At 45.0% G+C, this 25389-nt stretch overlaps 1 protein-coding gene across 2 annotated transcripts in view; it reads right to left on the bottom strand.

The window, feature by feature from the left end:
• LOC124555103 (ATP-binding cassette sub-family C member 4-like) overlaps positions 1-25389 on the bottom strand; it is a 264506-nt gene that overhangs the window by 186409 nt on the left and 52708 nt on the right. For both annotated transcript variants that reach the window (XM_047128901.1, XM_047128902.1), the window contains exons 3-4: positions 13777-13911; positions 2773-2977 (exon numbers count right to left, since the gene is read on the bottom strand). In XM_047128901.1, the coding sequence (XP_046984857.1) occupies positions 2773-2977; positions 13777-13911 (340 nt within the window). The remainder of the gene's footprint in view (positions 1-2772; positions 2978-13776; positions 13912-25389) is intronic.

Genomic DNA, 25389 nt, shown 5'->3' with positions numbered 1-25389 from the left:
ACTGCTTGCTGATGCTGAGAAATAAAACCGTTTCACCTTGTTATAGTATCATTTTTATTTTACGTTTTAATAGAAACCCCTTACACTGCAGTCCATTTTCCTTGACATGCAGCTGTTATGGCGGCAAAAATGTATAGCCAGTGGACTGTCATCTACATGTCGTGGGTGTTCAGTTCTACATGTTGACGTTCGGTGCGCCTCCTACATCCCCTTCTTATCCATTGGGGCATTACATAGAATTTCTCTTTATCGTTCTTTATCCTTCTCAACAGGTTTTAAGGGAGCGTTATCCACCCTATATTATTGCTTGCAAGACATACCCGTTGTTGCATGGGACGGACTATGAACGTTGCGGTCAGGGATAATCTGTTGTGTGTATCATGACTTGACTACAGTGAGTACAATTTTCATTACGGTTTCATCTTAGGTTTGGGATTATTTCTTTTTTTACATAATGGTTTCCCCACTTGCATACAGCTGAAAATGCTACTTAAAATGTCGTGAAAACGGTATAGGCTAAGAATAAAAGAATTTTATAGCTGAGGCGGTTTTATTTCTCAACATGATTTATACTGCCCAGAATGAGATTTTCGCTCTGCAGCGGAGTATGCGCTGATATGAAACTTCCTGGCAGATTTAAACTGTGTGCCCGACCGAGACTCGAACTCGGGACCTTTGCCTTTCGCGGGCAAGTGCTCTACCATCTGAGCTACCGAAGCACGACTCACGTCCGGTCCTCACAGCTTTAATTCTGCCGGTATCTCGTCTCCTACCTTGCAAACTTTACAGAAGCTCTCCTGCGAACCTTGCAGAACTAGCACTCGTGAAAGAAAGGATACTGCGGAGACATGGCTTAGCTACAGTCTGGGGGATGTTTCCAGAATGAGATTTTCACTCTGCAGCGGAGTGTGCGCTGATATGAAACTTCCTGGCAGATTAAAACTGTGTGCCCGACCGAGACTCGAACTCGAGACCTTTGCCTTTCGCGGGCAAGTGCTCTACCATCTGAGCTACCGAAGCACGACTCACGCCCGGTCCTCACAGCTTTACTTCTGCCAGTATCTCGTCTCCTACCTTGCAAACTTTACAGAAGCTCTCCTGCGAACCTTGCAGAACTAGCACTCCTGAAAGAAAGGATACTGCGGAGACATGGCTTAGCGACAGCCGAGGGAATGTTTCCAGAATGAGATTTTCACTCTGCAGCGGAGTGTGCGCTGATATGAAACTTCCTGGCAGATTAAAACTGTGTGCCCTACCGAGACTCGAACTTGGGACCTTTGCCTTTCGCGGGCTAGTATATCATGTCGGTGTTATAAACTGTATGCACTGTTTGAAAGTGACTTGCCTGTACCATTGTAAAAATGATAAAAGAATGAATAAATATTATTATTATTCTTGTTTTCATCATTATTATTATTACTATTACTAATAAATTCTTCTAGTCAGTGGAAGACGTTAAGCAAGTAAACCAATCAACTTTTCTTTAAGAAACTTCCTGGCAGATTAAAACTGTGTGCCCGACCGAGACTCGAACTCGGGACCTTTGCCTTTCGCGGGCAAGTGCTCTACCAACTGAGCTACCGAAGCACGACTCACGCCCGGTACTCACAGCTTTACTTCTGCCAGTAGAGCACTTGCCCGCGAAAGGCAAAGGTCCCGAGTTCGAGTCTCGGTCGGGCACACAGTTTTAATCTGCCAGGAAGTTTCATATCAGCGCACACTCCGCTGCAGAGTGAAAATCTCATTCTGGAAACTTTTCTTTAGGTTCTTCTTTTTGTGCCAATAGGCTTTCATTTTTTCCAAGAAGGTTTGTTTACGTTCTTCCGAGCACTTTGGTCTGTCCTGTTTTTGCTTCCGGTGCTCTGATGCAACTTCCCATTTTTCTACTTCGTGTCTGAACGTGTTTCTGTCTAAAATGACGGTTGCTGTTATGTTTTTGCGTTTTTGAAGTCCTTCCGAATTTCATTCAGCCAAGGTATTGAGTTCTTAAGTAATGTTCCATAGTCTGTTATCCTTTTTGTCAATCTCTTTTCTTGTAAATTCCATTCGCCTTTTCTTGACATCAATTTCGATGTTTGAAGTATTTTCTGTTATTTGGAATGAGTGCAGCCTGCAATCGCCTTGGATATGTCTTGCTCCTAAAATTCTCCTAATGATATTCCTCTCTTTTTTTTTTGTATCTTCAAGTTCGCTTTTTTTGTTCACTGGCGATGTTTTGCTTGTGTAGATGACTCTTGGTTTCATAACTGTGTTATAGTGCCGAATTTTTGTCTGTCTTGACATGGTTTTTTTGTTGTAGAGCTTTTGGACGAACATCAATTATTATTATTAATATTATTGTTAATACGTATACTACTGTTGTTATTGTTGTTCTGTTATTATTATTATTATTATTATTATTATTACTAAGAAGTGTACTGAAATGCAAGATAACAGCTATTTGGATATGATGAAAAAGAGAGAAAATATGACTGGATCTATTCAAAATTTAATTTGAAATTAGGAAATTGAAGACATTAATACTTAGTTTCACGTTGCACTGGAGTTAATCACTCTTCGTCCTCCCAGTTTCATATCAGAGTGTATGACATGCGCTGATGACAATCCGAGTGTACGAGCTCTGATGTCAGCTCGCTTTTTGCTCACTACTCATATTTGTCAACCACAATATTGCAGATATATCTAAAAATAAATCTAAAGACAAGGAGTTCAATAATATCTCCTACAATGAATCCCTTTAGAGTCTAGCAGTTGATGGTGCAAGGAGCTTACCTTGCGGTAGAGCAGGGAGCAGCAGGCAACGCGGATGCGCATGCCGACTAGCTGCGCCAGCATCATGTAGTGGTGGTAGAAGCAATTCTTGACGAAAACGATGATGCATAGCGCCGCTGCATACGCACACGCCTCTCCAGACGTCATGCTGCTGCCCTGCGTGAAGTGCTCCACGATCTGCCCAAGCATGATGGGTTGCGCTACCCTGCACACAACACAAACACGATCTAAATAAAGTTTATTGCTGAACCACGCTATGACACTCTAAGAGCCCAATTACTTATTTTCCTTGCTCATATCGACCCTGTTGAGTTGCATATTACATGACTTACTAACTAGGATTAAATAGTGCGACCCGAGGCCGAAGATGCATTTTTTACAAGGCCAACTGACGTGGCAAAGTATGGACTGGGTCTGTCAATTGAGAATTTAAAGATGGCCATAGAAAATCTGCATGGTACTGATTACTGAGAGACTTCACAAGGGTATCGTTGGGTCGTCCAAGAGTGGACGTATTTTTCTTCTCGCACATTGGTACCTTAAATGCAACTACTGATGCCGAGGATTTCGATTCCTGAGCTTGAAATGAAGTTTATGGAGTTGTCAGTAAGAGGAAAGAGAAAGGATTAAATCCTGTAACAACAAAGTGTTCATTCATCTCGCGTAGCAGCAAAGGAGAAGAAAATTTAATATCTCAGTTCGACGGACAGATCAATACCATAGTCAAATATCTTCACACCGAAAGACTTGGTGATTAGATGTGGGATTAAACACAAAACAACGTAGAGTGGTCTGCTAATCAGGAACTGCGTGCCACCAAATCTCTCTCGCCTTCTTGATAATCAAATTTAGAAGTTGAAAATTTCCTCCATTAATTGAAATTTAGTACAGTTTCATCAGCAACAGTCGTGAAAGTCGCTGAAATTAAACCTATAATTTAAAATATACAGTGATTAAGGATACAAACAATATTTCTGAAAGCTTGAAATACCCCCAGATGGGAAGACATGCGAAAGCTGTATTGTCATTATATGTATATTCCACAATATTTTCGTATCAGTAATAGCTCCAGAGCAGCCAATCAGTTTTAGGTGCTCCACTCAGCGTTCATAAGTCATGAATACGACTTAGTGACTAATGAACGCTGAGCACAGCACTGGAATCTGGTCAACCTGCAACTGCTATCAATCAGAAGATGTTCTGTTACTGAAATACACCGATTATTGCTGTGGAAATAGAGTGGCTTTACACTGTAACGAAATACGTTACAAAAATAATGCATTGATCCGTTATCCGCTATGAACGGCTAATTGTACGCAATTGTCTATAACGAACCACGTCCTGACGAGGTGGTTACTAAACTGCACTACGTCGAAGAGCTTTCTTGTGAACTTAAGAGTATTACCTGTCCAGTACAATTCATATTGTTATTTACTGAGATTTTGTTTGGTATCCCAAATTGTTCATGACTTAATAAACATTAAATGCTGTAATACACAATAAAAGCTTGATTTTTAATTCTATTAAACAAATTATTTGCCTTCCGTCCTACATGATACGTGTTCTTTCTTGTACACTGACCTAATGAATACTTCTGATACATCCGTGGGAGAATATACTGTCTGGAACAACATGGTGTGGATGTAAAGCTACTGGGCGCTGGTTGAGTCTTCAATTAGACACCTCATTGCTCAGGTGCCAGAAATCTACGAGCCACTGAATATCGATGTGAGGAATATTTTCAGCAACCTGCCTGAATGAAAACTTTTGCTTGGCGAACATTTGGCAGGAGAGAAAGTGGTTCATCACTGTGGCTGACAGAATTTGCCATTAAAGTGTACCAAAGTGAAATTTCACGACTGTGGCCTTGCTTTAGAATGAGTTTGGGTCCCTAAACAAGCTCGAGCATGGTAAACTATCACCCTGAATAACGATACACCTTCCTGAAAGCCTGGCAGGTTTGTCTTCAGAATGGAACTCAGCTACAGCAACACACTGAACCAGCAGCATCAGCATTGACTGTTCCCAGACATCTTGTGAAAGCCGTCTCTTCGCTCATAGGCGCAAAGTGTATGTTCCATTAATAATGCGACATTGTAGTAGCAGAAGGTACTATGTGAAGAAAATCTGTTGATGGAGGCAGACGGAATAGAGCCGAATTTTACTACGTGTAAACGTACGATTACTGTTGAGGTCGACAACCTACTCATTTACACCTGAAACAAACATTTTCTGATGAATGCTTTTCTTTTCTGGGCATCAGTGCTCGTCCTTATTGATGTATCCAGGTCATCTCCTGCAACCACAATTACCTACATAACTGTGATGGTTTGCAAGTTGCCTGTGCTTCGGCTCCGCAGCATACACTCCCTTGGGAGACCCGGATATCAACAATAGGCAGACATGGCGTATCAACCATTACAAGCTGGACTGGGTCCAAAAGACGCTAATCTGTTCCGAAGTGGAATTCCAGCTGACAGCATGGGGACATGGGGCACTGCCTTCGCTATGAGGGGTGCCAGCCTCGAGGCCAGTGACGAGTGCATCCGGGGCAACAGTGCCGTAATCAGAAGCACTGCTTTGCTTTAGTGAATTACCTGCCATCCAAGCATCGTGTAGATATCCCTCCGCTGGGCATGCGTTTAGGACAGCGTCTGGCTGTTCCCTGCCAGTCGATCCACGGCAAGCAGTCCTGAAGCAGAGTGACTGCCATGACCTACACCATGTCGTTCCGGCAGCAGCCCGATGTGGAGTGTACCGCAGTGCAGCCACCTTGAACAGCCAGCCATTGTCCAGGGAACTTCGCCTCCTTCCACTTGACCTACAGTGGATTTGGTGCTCAAAGATTGGTTTTCTTGTGTTGAACTTATACTCTCAACCGTGTTAAGCAGTAGCCGTTACTACACTCCCAAATGGACTTCGAGTTTGTCACACTTCCTAAATAGGGTCAGTACTAACTGAACGCAAGACTTGTTATCCCTAGTCACTAGTTCAGTGACTCCTGCCATCGTGAGCCCTTCTGTGGAACTTACAATCTTTCAAGTGCTTTCATGGACTGAGACTCAAAAATCTTTATTGTTTATCAGTCATTAAATAGTGGTGAAGTCCAATTGGCACATGTAGTCAGTGCTGAACAAGTTTGTTTGTAGTTTTCCATTTTTGTGTGGAAAGAAAGTAAATGCCAATTGCCTACGACCTGTTACAAACGGTTGAGTGTGTGCTACCACGTAGGGCACATCAGTTTTGCCGACGTGGTGTTCTTTTTAGTTAAATTCAGTTATACGCGTACGTACTACACCCCTAAACCCAGTTAACTTCCAAAATTTGGGTGAATTGGGTTTTACTTTCCGTTACAACTTGTCTGACACTGGTCCAACGGACAAAATCTTCTCCAAGGAGGAGATTTTACTTCAAGTATTTTCTCATAAACGTATTCTACATTGTTTACTTGGACTGTGTTTTTCTTGTGCCTGCAGCTGCACTGAACATACCAACTGCTGACAGTTTAAAGTGTTTCATCCCACCAGTGCTGGCGATGAGGGTACAAGTTTTCAAGTTTTGTCCCACCAGTCGACGTCTAGTATAGCTGGTTCCCATGTTTCGTCCCTTTTCTCAACGGCGACGATATCAATTGACCTATCGTTTACGCTCCCAGCGTTGTCAGTGCATCCATAAACATTTTTCGAAGTCTAGAGCTATTTCGGCGCATAAATTCAAGCGTATAAAGAAACTTTTCTCGTTCCAGCACAGCAACAGAGAAGCAAGATGAGTTGATATAGCTACTACACGACTTACAGCGACTTCAGCTGGAACAGAAAATTCTCCTGCTAAGTGAGGGTCGCCCAGTCGCTGACCTACACTAGGCTCTCCAACAACTTCGGCACCACCAGGAGATCCTGCTGCAGACGTTGGTCCAGGCAGGGATGACACTGCCTCTATCGTTTCGGGGCCTGGATGAAGAAAATGGTGCCACGTCATGCCTTTGTCACAAGGTCGGAGCAACACTTCGTGGCCTCCACAGTTTTAAGTGACACACGACAACGAGCTCTTCTCTTAGACCACTCTGGATTTCACACCTACCAAGTTCTTCACGTCTTAACCGTGGTATAGATCCTCGTACCTTACCTTATCTCCAGTGGAAATCCCAATTCAATGCCTATTAAGCTTTGCGTGACAAATTTTGTGTCCAAGCACACGGTACAATTTCCAACGCATCTTACACGACGCAACTGGACTCCTCGCCAGTCCTCAGTGCTGGTACCCACATTAAACACCTAAAGACTTCTTCCACGAGGCAGCAGGTCTCCCTGCCAGTCATCAGTGTTCATAGCCACAATAAAAATTCCAAGTCGTCTTCCATGACACAACAGGACTCCATGTTAGTGTTTGGTACTCCTACGCACAATAAAACTTACACGTGGTCTTCCGCAACACAAAACTCCCAGCAGGTCTTGTCTTCTCCCCAAATTTTTACTGCTCACCCACGAGGTCCATTTCTGTGTCGTCAGTCGTTTCTCTCCTTATGCACTAGAAAGCCGCAGTGCTTCAACTACCACGGAGCCAACATACACCCTTCGAGAACAACATGCTTGCCATCATTCATTTCAAGGTGCTTTCATATTACAAGACACGCTCTGGGTAAAAAGAAATTTCAGACTCCCACTGCAAGGAGTTCTTGTGATATTTCTGGCACTCAGTCCTCTTCTGGACCAATTCTTTCATCCATAGGCTGATTCCTTTTCTGTTTTGCTTCCTGTTCCTCATGAACACACATGCACCGTTTCTGCATTCATCACAGCCGATGGTGGCATTTGTCCACTATCCATTGACAATACAGTCAGCTTATCAGTTTCTGTGTTAAGCAGTGTTGTTGCAACACAATCACATAGGGATGAATCAGTTATGGTATTATTTCCTCCACTCTGCAGGTCTGTTATTGGGGTGGCATGTTCTTTGAGTGTTGTATCGAGACCTCCCACCTCAGCAGCAGTGCAGGACCATGTATGTTCTCTTGCTTCATCACTTGCTACCCACCAGAGGATCCAAAGACATAGTGTCTCCGAATCAGCATCGGGGATGGCTCGTCCTTCTATGGACATCTCTTTGCAGTCTCCAGTTCTGGCTGCCTTCAAAGACTTCCTACGTAAAACGAGGGAACTCTCTGGGCTGGATACCGGCCGCTGTTATGATTCATCGATCAGAGACTCATTAGGGAAGCATCAGGTACTTCGCACCATGCTCTTGCCTGCAACCACCGCTGTGTGAGGTCATCAGCACCGTCACCAGCCTTTACTGAGCCTAGGCCTCTGCATGAGGGACATGTGTGGACGCGGAAGGGAAGGCGTGCTCTGTTTGTGCAAATCACGTGCCATCGAAGAAATGAGCAGATATCACTTCGCCGGGCATATATTTAGGACGCCACCTGGCCGCTCACCGTCAGTTCAGTTTGCTGAGCCACTAAACGCAGTTCCAAAGCAGAACGACCACCATGATCTACACCACACTGTGCCAGCAGCACCTCAATCTGGAGGGTACCGCAGTGCAGCCACTACGCGCAGCCGGCTTTCGCCCAAGGAACTTCAGCTCCTCCTACTTGGCCTTCTATGGATTCATTACTTCGAGACTGGTATCCCTGTGTGGAACTTCGACTGTGAACTGTGTTCAGCTGCTGCCATCACTGTACTGCCCAAAAAGCTTTGAATTTGCCACACTTGCTGAACAGGGCCAGTGCTAACTGAACATAAGACTTATTATGCCTATCGTAAATTAGTGCAGCGACTCCCGTCAGCGTGAGTCCTTCTGTGGAGCTTATAATCATTCAAGTGCTTTCACGGACAGAGACTCAATACTATTTATTGTTTATCAGCCACTGATTAGTGTTTAAGTCCAATCGGCCCACTAAGTCAATGCTGAACAAGTTTCTTTGTAGTTTTGCATTTTTACGTGGAATGAAAATAAATACTAGTTGAAACTTCCTGGCAGATTAAAACTGTGTGCCGGACCGAGACTCGAACTCGGGACCTTTGCCTTTCGCGGGCAAGTGCTCTACCAACTGAGCTACCCAAGCACGACTCACGCCCCGTCCTCACAGCTTTACTTCTGCCAGTACCTCGCTCCCCTACCCTCCAAACTTTACAGAAGCTCTCCTGCGAACCCTGCAGAACTAGCACTCCTGAAAGAAAGGGTTTGCAGGAGAGCTTCTGTAAAGTTTGGAAGGTAGGAGGCGAGGTATTGGCAGAAGTAAAGCTGTGAGGACGGGGCGTGAGTCGTGCTTGGGTAGCTCAGTTGGTAGAGGACTTGCCCGCAAAAGGCAAAGGTCCCGATTTCGAGTCTCGGTCCGGCACGCAGTTTTAATCTGCCAGGGAGTTTCATATCAGCGCACACTCCGCTGCAGAGTGAAAATCTCATTCTGCAAATACTAGTTGACTATGAACTGGGACTTTCAGTTGCTGTACGTATGTTACCACGTACAACACGTCACTCATAATGGTCAGTTGGTGGATGATCAGCTAAAAAGAGAGAATTTTACTTGAAAAGTGCTGACATGATATTACTTCTGCTGAATATTTCTGATATTCGCTTGGAAGAAGGATCTTAGTTCGGCCAGCGTAACCTGGAACTATCTTCAGCAATGGGAAAATATACCACAGAAACTCACCGATAGTTCGACTGAATCCATGCCCCATAGGGGCAAGATAACGGTTGCACTTCTCGGGAACTGTACACCGCATCAGAGGTCACAAGAAAGTATAGCGTGTTATGTGTAATGTTAGAGCAATTTAAACCCTTATCTTTCCATACTAGATGATATCTCTCCCGAGCTCCTAATAGGTTCAAATGGCTCTGATCACTACGGGACTTAACATATGAGGTCATCAGTCTCCTAGAACTTAGAACTACTTAAACCTAACTAACCTAAGGACATCACACACATCCATGCCCAAGGCAGGATTCGAACCTGCTACCGTAGTGGTCGCGCGGTTCCAGACTGAAGCGCCTAGAACCGCTCGGCCACACCGGCCGGCGTCCCTAATAGTTTTGACCAGAGTATAATTGAAAGAAAGGAAGAAAAAACTGGTATTTTCACTGTCGGCAGCTTGAGAAACAGACCATGGTGGTGTAGTCTACATCTACATCTACATCTACATTTATACTCCGCAAGCCACCCAACGGTTTGTGGCGGAGGGCACTTTACGTGCCACTGTCATTACCTCCCTTTCCTGTTCCAGTCGCGTATGGTTCGCGGGAAGAACGACTGTCTGAAAGCCTCCGTGCGCGCTCTAATCTCTCTAATTTTACATTCGTGATCTCCTCGGGAGGTATAAGTAGGGGGAAGCAATATATTCGATACCTCATCCAGAAACGCACCCTCTCGAAACCTGGCGAGCAAGCTACACCGCGATGCAGAGCGCCTCTCTTGCAGAGTCTGCCACTTGAGTTCGTTAAACATCTCCGTAACGCTATCGCGGTTACCAAATAACCCTGTGACGAAACGCGCCGCACTTCTTTGGATCTTCTCTATCTCCTCCGTCAACCCGATCTGGTACGGATCCCACACTGATGAGCAATACTCAAGTATAGGTCGAACGAGTGTTTTGTAAGCCACCTCCTTTGTTGATGGACTACATTTTCTAAGGACTCTCCCAATGAATCTCAACCTGGTACCCGCCTTACCAACAATTAATTTTATATGATCATTCCACTTCAAATCGTTCCGCACGTATACTCCCAGATATTTTACAGAAGTAACTGCTACCAGTGTTTGTTCCGCTATCATATAATCATACAATAAAGGATCCTTCTTTCTATTAATTCGCAATACATTACATTTGTCTATGTTAAGGGTCAGTTGCCACTCCCTGCACCAAGTGCCTATCCGCTGCAGATCTTCCTGCATTTCGCTACAATTTTCTAATGCTGCAACTTCTCTGTATACTACATCATCATCCGCGAAAAGCCGCATGGGACTTCCGACACTATCTACTAGGTCATTTATATATATAGGTCATTTATATATATATATAGGTCATTTATATATATAGTCCTGGGTTCTTGCGTGTTTAGAGGATAAAAAGAAAATGTTACATAATAGCAATGTTGTATTGGAAAACAGGTATATCAGTAAAAAAAAAAAAAAAAAAAAAAAAAAAAACTTGGCTATATGTTGGCCCCTCTTCTTTTCGGCCTCTTTTCCCCGCAGTCGAAGGCGTTATATAGGTGCACTAACAAAGTGCACAAAATAGCCAGATGGCAGTGGTTATTCAAAATACGAAAACGTGAATATATTTAGTGTTAGTGAAAGCCCTGTGTGGTAAAATTTACCACATATATGTAGAAGAACATGAAGAATGGTCTAAGAAACAAAAATCCTGATCACTGAGGATGATTTAAAAGAAAGCGTAACGCTTTTGGTTTTAATTAGATTTCCTTATAGTCGCAAAAGATTGTATTTAAATATATAACTTGTGAAACTTGGTTATTGCGTACAAACATCCTCTACACTGCAAAGAAATTTCTGAGAAACGAAAGTTATGTGATTAAATGCCTAAGAGTTTGATTTATAAAAGCATTGAAACGAAAAGTTAACATACATAATTAGCATTAGGGGCTGATTGGTACTGTTCACGCTATAATACTATGAAAGCTGTCGTTTATTCGTTTCGGGATGCGAGTTATAATGCCTCTTTCTTTCATTTATAGTAGACGTTGAGTGCATCTTTTCACCTCCGCAGCTCAGTGATAGGTAAAGCTGGTTCATTAAACTTGAACAATTTGTTTAGGCAAACTGGGCAGGAGGCATATTTTTGGGGGAAGGTGTTCCTACACTTTCTCAAATAAATAAATAAATAAAATAAAAATAAAAATAAAATAAATAAGAGGTATAGGTGGCTTATCTGACTACTGTGTGAAGGAACCAGGTTCGATTCCTGGTATTTCCAATAACTTTTCCTTGGTGGGAGAACTGAAACTGCATGCTCTCAGCCCTGTGAGGTTAATTAGGAAGCTAATTGACTGAGAAGTAGCGGCTCCTAGGTCAAGAAAGCCTACTACAATTGGGAGAGTAGTGTGCTTATCCCGTGCCCCTCCATATCGCATCCAAATGACGCCACTGGTAGAGCATGATTCGGTGGTGGGTTGGTCCCAATTGGTCCATCTGGGCCAGAAGGCGGAACTTTGCTCTTTTCGTGTAACAAGTGGACCAATATTACTAAAAATGAGCTTCCTAACATCGTATCATAACTGTGGCTTTCGTGTAGTTGTCCAAAAATAGTATTTGATAATAATGTATCACTCAACAGATAAATAGCACTATGGGTTTTTTTAGTCTATAATTGACGTAAATATTTGAGTGTCACAGACTAATAGAATGATGGAGTTGTAGGATCTACAATAACTCTTGTGAATATTGCACCATGCAGAAAGTATAGTTCACATGTATCCAAACTTGGAGGATGTGCAGAACAACAAACGTGCGATTGGAGAGAGAGATCACGTACACGTAGGCCGATTAGCATCCTTTCTTAAGTGACCTGCTGGGCCAATGTTCGTAATTTCATTTAATGGAGTGTTGTTGAACAATACGGAAATGTGAAAATAAGTCCCAGATTCCCACTAAATGTCGAAGGGTGCGACATCAGCATGTGAGTGAGTTCGACAGAACGGAATGAGCGTTCTCTTTGAAATGACCTTGCCGTACCGTGAGACTTCAATCACACAACGCGTGCTGCTACGACAGTGATAACTGTGCGGAAACAGTGGATAGAATAGTGTCTTAGGCAGAAATCAGAGAATTCTGCTGCACACATAAATTGTATAACAGATTGTGTTGTCCATCTAGATTACTTTTATATCTCATCTCTTGTCAACTCTACCTCGGTTGAATTTACAAGCCTGCCCAACAATTTATGCACTTTGTTGTATATCAGTCAAAATTCGCGTTTAAATTAAAAATTATCTTGTGTGCCTATAACAAATTACGCCTTTCACCACATTTATTTTAGTTTATGTCTCGCCCGACAGTAATGTAAATTGTACTCGAGATCAGAGGTTGCCTAGCACCACACGAATATTAAAATCCGTCCTATTACATTTATCTTTCAGTTTATATGCTTCTCTAATTTCAGTTTTTACTCAAAGTATCTCACTTTTCTGTTTTACCATTTGCGCCTCGTTTGGTACATTCCCAGTTTTTATCTTTGCGTTCTGTGCCGTGCTACTAAACAAGTTGCATTAAATTTTGTTTTCGTGTTTTCACACATAAATACTTGCCCAATTTGTAAGAATTTCCTAATTTCTTCCAGTGTCTCAGATGACACGAACTTGAAAAACCTAACATTATTTTTGAAGAATATCCGCTATCACTTGTTGTGCAATAGATTTTACTGTCGTCTAGAAAGCTTTCGTACAAAAAAGTGCATATACTTTATGACAGAGTGACAGAGCTGAAAATTTAAGTAAGATAGAATTGCAGAACTGACAAGGGATGAACAAAAAAAGCAGGCTGCAGACTTTGGCTCCTTAGTTGGATACCGCAAAATGCAGTAGGTCTACAAAAAAAGGGGAAGCAAGAAGGAAATTCTAAAAAAACTGAATTGTCAGACGCTTGAAGATTCATGTCAACTGTCCCGCGAAAGCCTACTTTCAAAGATTCAAGAATCTATATTTAGGTACCTACGAATACACTACAGCTCACTGCGTGTCACGCTCATAGGAATCGCGAAAACAAGATTAGACTGCTTGGAGCGCAAGCAGTCATTTCAGTAGGGATTCTTACCTCGTTCCATACCTGGTACAATGGTAGGTATCCGCTACTATGCATATCATAAATGTTTGCAGAGTATGGACCTAGATTATATAATCCAAATCATTTGTATACTGTTATGTACAAAATGAGTGGAACGAAGCTTATGTCAATTCAAGTAATCTTCTTGCTGTCAGAATTTCGCAGACATTAGAGTTAAGTTAATAGAGATTAGTGATCGTACAATAGTAGCGACAGCTTACCTGAAGACCAGTTCCTCGATCAGGAGAACAATGCCGCAGCCGAGGTACTGAAGCCAAAAGGTTTTCATTATGGCTAACAGCAGAGACGGTTTTCGCCCTTTAGCTGTTGCTTTCTCCACCTCGGATAGCCAGTTCCTGTAATTAAAATTACACCTCAGTTGGCATTTACATAATGTGCCCCCAATCACTCTAGTTGTTAACATAATGTTATTCATTATCTGTGTCTAGTTATTTAAAAATGATTTGTGCATGTGTTGATATAAATTTCAATTTCTTTTATGAGAAAGAATAGTTACGACGAAGCAATCATGCTATTTTCAAATAGTACACGCTGTTACTTCAAAATGGCAAACGCTAAACATGCCTGAGACTTCGGCAACATCAGCAGTTTCTGTGGTCAAGTGTCGCACTATTCCAGCGAACCAGACAATTACACCACTATATGTTGTAATAGTTAACAGGATATCAAGGAGAATTTTGGCCCAGATAGCATTTTATCTCAAGATCACTGATGAGATTAGACGGTGTATGATGTTACACATCCAGAGTCCCCAGCTCCCTCTCCCCCCCCCCCCTCCACCTCCCGGAAACCACCAGGAATTGATAAAGGTCATCAAGAGAAACCCATATCTTAAGCAAGTGGACTACTTATAATCAAGGTTGCGACGTGACTCGATAATGGGCACGTGATATACGAGGGGTGTTAAACAAATAATGCAACACATTTTTTCTGGACCGGTTTCGGATGAAAAAATGCGGAATTTGTTACGGGATATCGTAAAACATTCCCACTTCAGCCACTGTAATATCATGAATTTACGATAGGTGGCGCCGCTATACGTAGCATTCGGAATGGAACCTGCAACGAAGGTGAGTTCCAAGCTGAGACCTGTCGTTGAGTTCCTTTTCTGGGAAAATCACAGCATCGCAGATAGTCATAGTCACGTGGGAAATGTCCGCGGAGACCTGGCAGTGAACAAAAGTACAGCGACTCGTTGGGTGAGGCATCAGTCATCATCGCAGGGTCGCGCAGAAATGTCCAATCTTCCGAGTGCCGGCTGCCGCACACACCTGTGACTCCTGCAGTGTAGGAACAGGCGGACACTCTCATTCGAGGTGATACCTCGCTGCACAACTGGATGTCTCTGTTGGTAGTGCTGACACACCAGCTGGGGTACTCAAAAGTGTGTGCCCGCAGGGTTCCTGGTCGCCTAACAGAAGACCGTAAAGAGAAACGAATGACCAGCTGTGTGGAAATGCTTGCGCGTTACGAAACTGAACATGACTTTTTTTTTGCCATCGCCACAAGCGACATTGGTTGATCACTTCGAAATGGAAACAAAAGAGCAATCCATGGAGTGGAATCACACCCCCACTTCTTCTCTGAAAAAAAAAAAAGGTTGAAAGCCCACACCCTCAGCCGGCAAAGTCATGGCGACAGTCTTCTGGGACTATGAAGGGATTAGTTTGTTTAATATTCTCCCTCATGGTGCAACGATCAACTCTGAGGCGTGTTGTGCTACCCTCAGGGGATTGAAAAGACCGACTTCAGCGTGTTCATCACCACAACAATGCAAGCGTGCTTCTCCTTCTCCAAGACAACGCAAGGCCTCACACAAATCTACGCACTCGAGAGGAGAACACCAAACTTCGTTGGACTGTTTTTCCTCATGCGCCTTTCAGCCCTGATCTCGCACCTACAGACTTCCATCTGTTTACAAAAAATGTTCAAATGTTTGTGAATTCCTATGGGACCAAGCTGCTGAGGTCATCGGTCCCTAGTCTTACACACTACTACAACTGACTTATGCTAAGAACGACACATACAGCCTTGCCCGAGCGACGACTCGAACCTCCGGCGGCAGCGGCAGGGGCAGCGCAGTCCGTGACATGACGTCTCAAACCGCGCGGACACTCCGCGTGACCCATCCGTCTACTTCAATGAAGTATGCACTCTGGAGGAAGCAGTACATGGATGATGGGGAGGTTATTGATTCAGCAAGGCGTTGGCTCCGAAGTCGACCAGTCGAGTGGTCCCATGCGAGGATATAGGCACTCCCAGTAAGGTGGAATTAGGCTGTCGGATTGAACGCATATTATGTAAAAAAACAAGGTTTTGTAATCGAAAGGTGCGCCCCCTTAGTCGAGTGGTCAACACGTCAGACTGGCACGCAGCTCCTATTCCAGGTTGGATCGGAGATTTTCTCCGCTCGGAGACTGGGTGTAGGGTTGTTATCGTCACAATTTCATCGTCATCGACACACAAATCGTTCAATGTAGTCTCAACTGGAGACTCCCAGCCATCAGTGGCATACGCTCATTTTATTTCGTAGCCAAAAGAGTGGGGAATAATATGGAGTATTGGAATCCTTAATAAAACCAACCTGCTTTCAGAAAAAAATGTGTTTCATTACTTATTGAACGCCCCTCGTGAAAACTGTGGGAAACCCCTCGTATCTTCCTATTTGTCTCAGCCAACGGGAGCAAATAAAATGGCGGAAATCCCCTGGAACAATAAGATTCGAGCTCCTCCTCCGACACCCTCCCTTTCATCCTTTACAACTAGCTCAAATATGTAAGCCTCTTGATTCGAGGTATGAGCATCATGGGGAAGAGGTTCAGGTTTGTTGTCAACGGTAATATTTTCTCGCTATAGTTCAGCTGCATGACGCTAGTCAATTGTACTCTGTAGTGAAAAGATTTGGTTATTTTGTAAATAATAACGGCGATATGGGAATAACTTATAATTTACTGACGTAATTTGTTCATTTTTCAACAGTTTTTTGTATATTTACTAACAATAATATTTTCTTTGTTTATGTCTTATTTACAAGGTTATTTTGCAATAAATTATTTTTTCTTGTAATTTAAAAAATTGCGTAGACATACAAACAGAAATTTTTCTTGAAAATTAGTACTATCAGGTACAGAGATACTACTTTCAATAAAACTAGCAAAAACTAAGAAGAGCCTGTACACAGCGTTTCCCATACAGTTTGTACTTTATGAATTGTTCCAATATACAGGGTGTTCCAAAACTCTGTTAACATTTGAAGACGCTGTAATTCACAGAGTAAAGTAGGTAGAGAGGTAAAAATTGACGCATACGCGTGAAATGATATAGGGTTCTACTGAAACAAACAACAAATGCAAAAATTGGCCATCAGCAGGTGCTGGACAGCAATACGTCAGTGACGCCGCTTGTGAATCGTGTATAAAATGAGCTGTAGTGAGAGACGGAATCAGATCATCCATAGCCCGGCTGATAAACATCTGTCGGAAGGTACGACTTTTATGCAGGATGAAGCTCCACACAATATCGTTACACATGTGGTAGATCTCTTGCACACATCGCTTGGTGACTATCGCTTGCTGAGCCGCTTCGTCTGTCATGTATGTCCTCCAAGGTCCTGTGACCTCAATCCGTGTGAATATTGGTTGTGAGGTTACCTGAAGTAGTAAGTTCATCCCGATAGTCCGACCTGATTAGGAATGCTAAAAAACAACACCCGAAGACAGTTTCTCACCATGCCTACTGACTGTTATACACTGCTATTCACAACGTTGTCCCTCAACTACAGGTATTGTTGACGAATAATTGCCAACATGTTGATCATTTGCTACAAAGAATATCGTCTTTGCTAAAAACAGCTGTTACGCTTGTTATTGCTTTTACATCATATGCAGCGCTATCTGTTGGTAATCTTGTGCACTTTTCGTTTCAATAAAACCTCATGTCAATTCAGTCAGGAGTGTCAATTTTTGCGTCTCTTCCATTATGCTAGGTTACAAGTGCTACTTTCAGATGAAAAGGTTGACACAGGACAGGAAGTCGTGGCGGGCTGTGTCAAACAAGTCAGAAGACTGAAAAAAAAGCTACATGATTCCGTGAAATATTCAGTTCTCAAATGTTAACGGATCTTTGGGTCACCCTGTATACAGTATTTACATTTATTTCAATATTTACAGTATTTACATTTAATGAATGATTTTTTTTCTAGTTACATTTCTTTGCTGTATGCAATATGTATACATGGGAAATGGGGACTGACAACATCAGATGAAGATAAACCACACACATACACAAATATACACTCCTGGAAATTGAAATAAGAACACCGTGAATTCATTGTCCTAGGAAGGGGAAACTTTATTGACACATTCCTGGGGTCAGATACATCACATGATCACACTGACAGAACCACAGGCACATAGACACAGGCAACAGAGCATGCACAATGTCGGCACTAGTACAGTGTATATCCACCTTAAGCAGCAATGCAGGCTGCTATTCTCCCATGGAGACGATCGTAGAGATGCTGGATGTAGTCCTGTGGAACGGCTTGCCATGCCATTTCCACCTGGCGCCTCAGTTGGACCAGCGTTCGTGCTGGACGTGCAGACCGCGTGAGATGACGCTTCATCCAGTCCCAAACATGCTCAATGGGGGACAGATCCGGAGATCTTGCTGGCCAGGGTAGTTGACTTCCACCTTCTAGAGCACGTTGGGTGGCACGGGATACATGCGGACGTGCATTGTCCTGTTGGAACAGCAAGTTCCCTTGCCGGTCTAGGAATGGTAGAACGATGGGGTCGATGACGGTTTGGATGTACCGTGCACTATTCAGTGTCCCCTCGACGATCACCAGTGGTGTACAGCCAGTGTAGGAGATCGCTCCACACACCATGATGCTGGGTGTTGGCCCTGTGTGCCTCGGTCGTATGCAGTCCTGATTGTGGCGCTCACCTGCACGGCGCCAAACACGCATACGACCATCATTGGCACCAAGGCAGAAGCGACTCTCATCGCTGAAGACGACACGTCTCCATTCGTCCCTCCATTCACGCCTGTCGCGACACCACTGGAGGCGGGCTGCACGATGTTGGGGCGTGAGCGGAAGACGGCCTAACGGTGTGCGGGACCGTAGCAAGCTTCATGGAGACGGTTGCAAATGGTCCTCGCCGATACCCCAGGAGCAACAGTGTCCCTAATTTGCTGGGAAGTGGCGGTGCGGTCCCCTACGGCACTGCGTAGGATCCTACGGTCTTGGCGTGCATCCGTGCGTCGCTGCGGTCCGGTCCCAGGTCGACGGGCACGTGCACCTTCCGCCGACCACTGGCGACAACATCGATGTACTGTGGAGACCTCACGCCCCACGTGTTGAGCAATTCGGCGGTACGTCCACCCGGCCTCCCGCATGCCCACTATACGCCCTCGCTCAAAGTCCGTCAACTGCACATACGGTTCACGTCCACGCTGTCGCGGCATGCTACCAGTGTTAAAGACTGCGATGGAGCTCCGTATGCCACGGCAAACTGGCTGACACTGACTGCGGCGGTGCACAAATGCTGCGCAGCTAGCGCCATTCGACGGCCAACACCGCGGTTCCTGGTGTGTCCGCTGTGCCGTGCGTGTGATCATTGCTTGTACAGCCCTCTCGCAGTGTCCGGAGCAAGTATGGTGGGTCTGACACACCGGTGTCAATGTGTTCTTTTTTCCATTTCCAGGAGTGTACAACTGCAGAATGGATCGTTTATTTGACCCGCTGCAAGAGTTTTTAAGCTCCACTGTACTGTGTGCAAATTGTTTCCATGTGGTGTTAATTAACGATTGCCTTACAGAACACCTGCTGTGTGGTGTTCAACAACTTTCTACTGTTTGTCTAGTGCAGTAATAAAATACTCAAAATTTGACTGGTGTACAAGTCAGTCTTTCAGACACTCAAGACCAAGAAAAGAATATTAGCTATGTTCTGTCTGCATACAATTTTAATTATCTACCTGTAAACTACGTGGAGGTTCTTAACAGTGACACCAACAACGATGACATAAATCGTACACAGAAGTGTTATAATAAAGCAGGAGAAACATCCTTTTCTCAATCTAGGACACTGTTCTCCACAATGCAATCAAATATAGATACTACCGAATTAAGCCTGGTCCCCACAAACAATATTATTCCACTAGTCTTATAAAAAAAAAGAACCAATGCCTCAGACAGACTTAAACCATTCCCTATTAAAGAAATTTCTCCTGTAAGTACAGTTAATGTGTTATGCCTGTGAAAAGGAAAACTATTAAAAGAGGACATCGAAGTCAAGAAATGAAAACTAGAGTAAATGATGAAGATAAAAGAACAATATAAACTGCAATTGGTTAAAGAAGAAGCTATTGAAAATGTGAAAGCATGGTTTACATATTGTTTTAAACGCAGTGTATGGAGAAATGTGGCTACAACTGGAGCATATGAAATATCCACATTTACAGTAAACAGGAATGGAAAGCACTGGCCAAAATCAATAGAATCGAGAACGGTTACTATATGAGAGGGTACACTTATTTTTTTTTTTTTGTAAACCTCCATTTCTATTTGGACAGGCTTAAACACAATAGTTTTATTGTACCTAAATGTGGCGAACTGGACACTGTTCACCTAACAACAGAACAGCTGTTTGCAGATTTTAAAACTGGCGAAATAACTACGTTTAATAGGCACTCGTTTGCAAATGTTGTAAGCTTTAAGTTCTATAGTGAAATTCCTCTTACACACAGGAATCTATGGAATGTTTTAACAATAGTGTCATGGAGGAAATAAGAGGTTCAAATGGCTCTGAGCACTATGGGACTCAACTGCTGAGGTCATTAGTCCCCTAGAACTTAGAACTAGTTAAACCTAACTAACCTAAGGACATCACAAACATCCATGCCCGAGGCAGGATTCGAACCTGCGATCGTAGCGGTCTTGCGGTTCCAGACTGCAGCGCCTTTAACCGCACGGCCACTTCGGCCGGCGGAAATAAGAGGCAAAATTAAAATTCCCAGATGCTCTCATCTAGAATAGCTACAAGAAGGAACAGAGCTAACTATTAAATACATAAGACACGTGTTTTACAGGAAGAAAATTAGATATGTATTAGAATTCGAGAAAATACTTTCCTTGTATTTGTCAAATTACTGGCTGGAGAAGGAGCTAGATGATTCAGATGTGGTTTTAAGTTCTAAATTAGAATTAAGACAGATTTCACTAAAGCTGCACCAAACAGAAGTAAAGAAAGAGTTATTTTCTGTGTTTAAATGTGCATATAGAATTAATAAAGGAGTTGAAACTTCCTGGCAGATTAAAACTGTGTGCCGGACCGAGACCCGAAATCGGGATCTTTGCCTTTCGCGGGCAAGTGCTCTACCATCTGAGCTACCCAAACACGACTCAGGGCCGTCCTCACTGCTTCATTTCTGCCAGTACCTCGTCTCCTACCTTCCAAATTTTACAGAAGCTCTCTTACGAAGCTTGCAGAACTAGCACTCCTCAAAGAAAGGATATTGTGGAGACATGGCTTAGCCACAGCCTGGTGGATGATTCCAGAATAAGATTTTTACTCTGCAGCGGAGGAGAGCTTCTGTAAAGATTGGAAGGTAGGAGACGAGGTACTGGCAGTAGTGAAGCTGTGAGGAGGTGGCGTGAGTCGTGCTTGGGTAGCTCAGATGTTAAAGCACTTGTACCGCGAAAAACAAAGATCCCGAGTTCGAGTCTCGGTCCGGCAGGCAGTTTTAATCTGCCAGGAAGTTTCAAATCTGCGCACACTCCGCTGCAGAGTGAAAAACTCATTCTGGAAACACCCCCCCCCCCCCCCCCCCCCCCCCCAGGCTGTGGCTAAGCCATGTCTCCGCAATATCCCTTCTTTCAGGAGTGCTAGTTCTGCAAGGTTCGTAGGAGAGCTTCTGTACAGTTTGGAAGGTAGGAGACGAGGTACTGGCAGTAGTGAAGCTGTGAGGAGGGGGCGTGAGTCGTGCTTGGGTAGCTCAGACCAGTCAGCCTTCGGCGGCGCAGCGGTTCGGACGGTGTTTACGTCCCTGCCCCACGTCTGCGCGAGAGGTGTTTACGTTACGTGTGTAGCGGTGTGTCGCGGTATACATAGAACGAATCATGGCCTTGTCGTTCCGCAAATTGACACTGAAATTTAGTTTTGTTAACGAATATGCTCGACTGAAGGCTTACGAGATCGAACGTTATTTACGGGACGAGGTGAAAATCGAACCTGACGTTCTAGTTGGAATACACTTATCTAGTCAGCAGCGTGGTCTATGTCAAGCTCATAAATGAAGCGGCATGCGACGAACTACTACTTCGACACCGATAAGGACTTCGTTTCTGTCATTCGGACGGGAATGTTGGAGCGGTAACAGTTGAACACGCCGGCATGGGACTCCGAACGATCCGCGTCTTTGAGCTTCCATTCGAAGTGCCAGAAGAATTGGTGACAGACGCCCTGCGTCCTTACGGAACGGTCCTATCCCACGTGGCTGAAAAATGGGCGAGTTTCAAGACTTATCCTGTCCTCAATGGCGTCAGACAAATACGGATCGAACTCCGAAAACACGTCCCGTCATACTTGTACATCGCCGGTTGTAGGGCGATTGTCATTTACGACGGACAACCAAGGACGTGCTCTGGGTGTGGGAAGGAGGGACACATACGTTCTGAGTGTGCTCAACGAAGGTTATTACAGCTGCCACGGGCTGATCCACTCCTCACGCCGCATCCGACTGTGCTCCCCATGACTTACGTCGCAGCATTACGCGATGACGTTGGCCGCGTGACAGACGCGTACCAGAACACACAGACAGCGGCGGATCGTGGCGAGCCACAGAAAGACGGCGTTGCGCTGGACCGCCTGCAGCAGTCACAGGACGCCCTCTCTTCGGTTCCGCTTGCGGCCCCTTCAGATAAGGCACTTGGAGACATCGATAATACGACGGCACACGACTCCGACGTCCCCCACGAACTACTGGAGACCATGCTGACCTCTGATTCCGAGGCCCGGCAACGTAAACAGCGATCACCAAAACGCTGGAAGAAGCGCCGCCTCACGGTGGAGAACGACCACTCTGATCTAGTAGACACTTCTGAGACGTTTACGGGTACAGAACAGCCGACCATGGATACAGAAGAACTGCCTAGCGTGGATGCAACGGTGGCCAGCGGGACGGCAGCACGACCTACCGCTGACGATGCTCCAGACACAGCGAAGGAGCTCGATAGACGGCAACAGGCTACTGAGGAGGCTACGGCGCCTGCACCGCACGACAACGATGGGACACTAGGGGACTGGTCAGAAGACCCAACCCCGTGGGGAGCAGATGATGCCGGAGGAACTGCTCCCACGCTCTCTCCCGGTGTAAGACCGGCAGTGTGCACGGAATAACAGCAGACCATATGAGGGGACGGTTGGGGACGTTAGTCCGACAGCAGCCTATGTACGGTAAAATTAGCGACCGTACGGTACCCTATCTACGTGACCGCCATGCAACAAGCTTATCGGATAGGGTCTGTTAACACCAATAGCATTGGGACGCCGGTAAAAGTCAAGATGCTCAGTGACATGATAAAGGCTGCGGATTTAGACATAGCACTATTACAAGAAGTTCGGGTACTTCCCCCTCGGACTTTTACGGTTACGACATTTACTGTTCCCCGTGTGACGAGAGAGGCGTTGGCACAGCTATACTATTAAAGGAAGGGATACGTGCAGACGAAGTAGAGTATTTGCCTTCTGCCCATGGTACGGCCGTGGCCATAGGTGGAATACGTTTGATCAACATATACGCACCGTCAGGCTCGTATAAGAGAAGGGACAGAGCAGATTTTTACGCCCATGAGGTTACACCGTTGTTCCAGGGACGATACGATGGTTGCACACTCGGCGGAGATTTTAATTGTGTGCTCGACAGAAAGGACCAACAACCTAACTATACTACTAGCCAAGAACTTAGGGAGCTGGTCAACGGGGTGGAATTAGTCGATACATGGGACCTGAAGTATCGCAACCAACCAGGATATACATTTTTGCTAGCCACTCCGCGGGCCGTTTGGATCGGATCTACGTTTCAAGGGCGTTAGCAATATCGAGGGTGGACGCAGAAATATGGCTTACAGCGTTTACAGACCACGAGGCATATATTTGTACGGTTAACCTTGATAGACAGCAGGTATGGAGACGGAGGGGTACTTGGAAGATGAACGTCTCCCACCTGCAAGATACAGAATGCCGACGCATGGTGGAGGACGCGTGGCATGGCTGCCTCCGTCGACAAAATTCTTTCGGTTCTGTCCTGCAGTGGTGGATCGAGTGCGCGAAGCCACAATAGGTTACGGGAAGGAGGTTTCTCAATGGCAGCGCACGACCACTGAGTTTTACTTTACGGCTCTCCGGGAACTGTTAGCTCAGTCACCTACACCAGAACGCCAGACGGCCGTCCACCGAGTTAAGGCGAAGCTGGTACAACTTGCGACGCAGAGGATGGCAGGTACGATGATACGCGCGAGGTCGCAGGATTTCCTGCCTAACGAGGTTCCCTAGATGTATTATGTGATAAAGGAAATACGAAGAAGACGCAGGAATGTAATACATGAGATCGATCTCGGCGATGGCCGTCGTTTTACAACACAAAGGGGCATAGCACAGGCGTTCACGGATCATTTTAGCAGATTCTATGCGAGCAACGGGGAGGGTCAGAGGGAGCTGGGGAACGTCCTGGAAGAGATCCCAGACGCGACGAGTGTGAACGGGGAAGTGGACGGGTTATCTGAAATTACGTGTGAAGAGCTGGAGGAAGCGATTACACGAGGTGCCTGCAACAAGTCCCCAGGTCCAGACGGATTCCCGTTGGAATTTTACCGTGCCTTTGTGACCATTATGACACCGATGTGGCTATGTATGTTTAATGAGCTTCTGCGGCAAGAAGTACCGGTTCACATTCAATTCACGGAAGGGCTCATGATACCGATACCGAAGCCCTGTGGTGGCAAACGGCCTTGTGATTATCGCCCCTTGACCCTCCTTAATAGTGACTACAAGATCTTCATGCGCATCCTGGGAAGTCGTATCAAAAAGTCGCTGGAGAATCGAATACATGCCGATCAGACTTGTCTTGGCGGCATTAGAAATATCCACACAGCCTTGGGAGACTATCGTGACGTCGTCGCCCTCACGGCTGCATGCCGCCTCCGGGTGGCGATGGTTGTAGTAGATTTCGATCATGCTTTTGATCGCGTGGATCATGTGTACCTGGCGGCGCTGATGAACAGGATGGGTGTCTCGCCATTATTGACCGATGCTGTGATGCGGCTGTTGCACGGCGCCAGATCAGCGATGGTGGTCAATGGAGGGGGAACTGAGTATTTTAAGATCTTAAGATCAGTGAGACAGGGTTGCCCCTTGTCGATCCTCCTTTATGCGACCGCCTTAGAACCGTGCCTCGCAGGCCTTCGCCGCCGTCTTACCGGGATCTCCCTACGGCATTTATCATTCAAATGCACAGCATACGCGGATGACATTGTGTTCCTCGTACGGAATGAGGGGGAGACTCAAACAGCACTGGATTGGCTACAGACGTATGGGATGGCAGCTGGAAGTGTGGTCAACTACCAAAAATCACAATTCATGCATGTGGGGCGTGGACTAGAACCAGGAAAGGAAGGACCCTTACCTGCGGTGGAAACCCTCCGCTGTTTGGGTATCACCTTTCATAAAGAGACAGCGAGAACGTCTGCGGACAACTACCGAAGACTGTTACTCAGAGTCCGCACGGCAGTACGACTAAACGCCCTACGGT

This window comes from Schistocerca americana, chromosome X (assembly GCF_021461395.2).
Source record: "Schistocerca americana isolate TAMUIC-IGC-003095 chromosome X, iqSchAmer2.1, whole genome shotgun sequence".
Classification (NCBI taxonomy): Eukaryota; Metazoa; Arthropoda; class Insecta; order Orthoptera; family Acrididae; genus Schistocerca; species Schistocerca americana.
The sequence above is the reverse complement of the archived record's forward strand: the minus strand, read 5'-3'. Positions and strand labels throughout refer to the sequence as shown.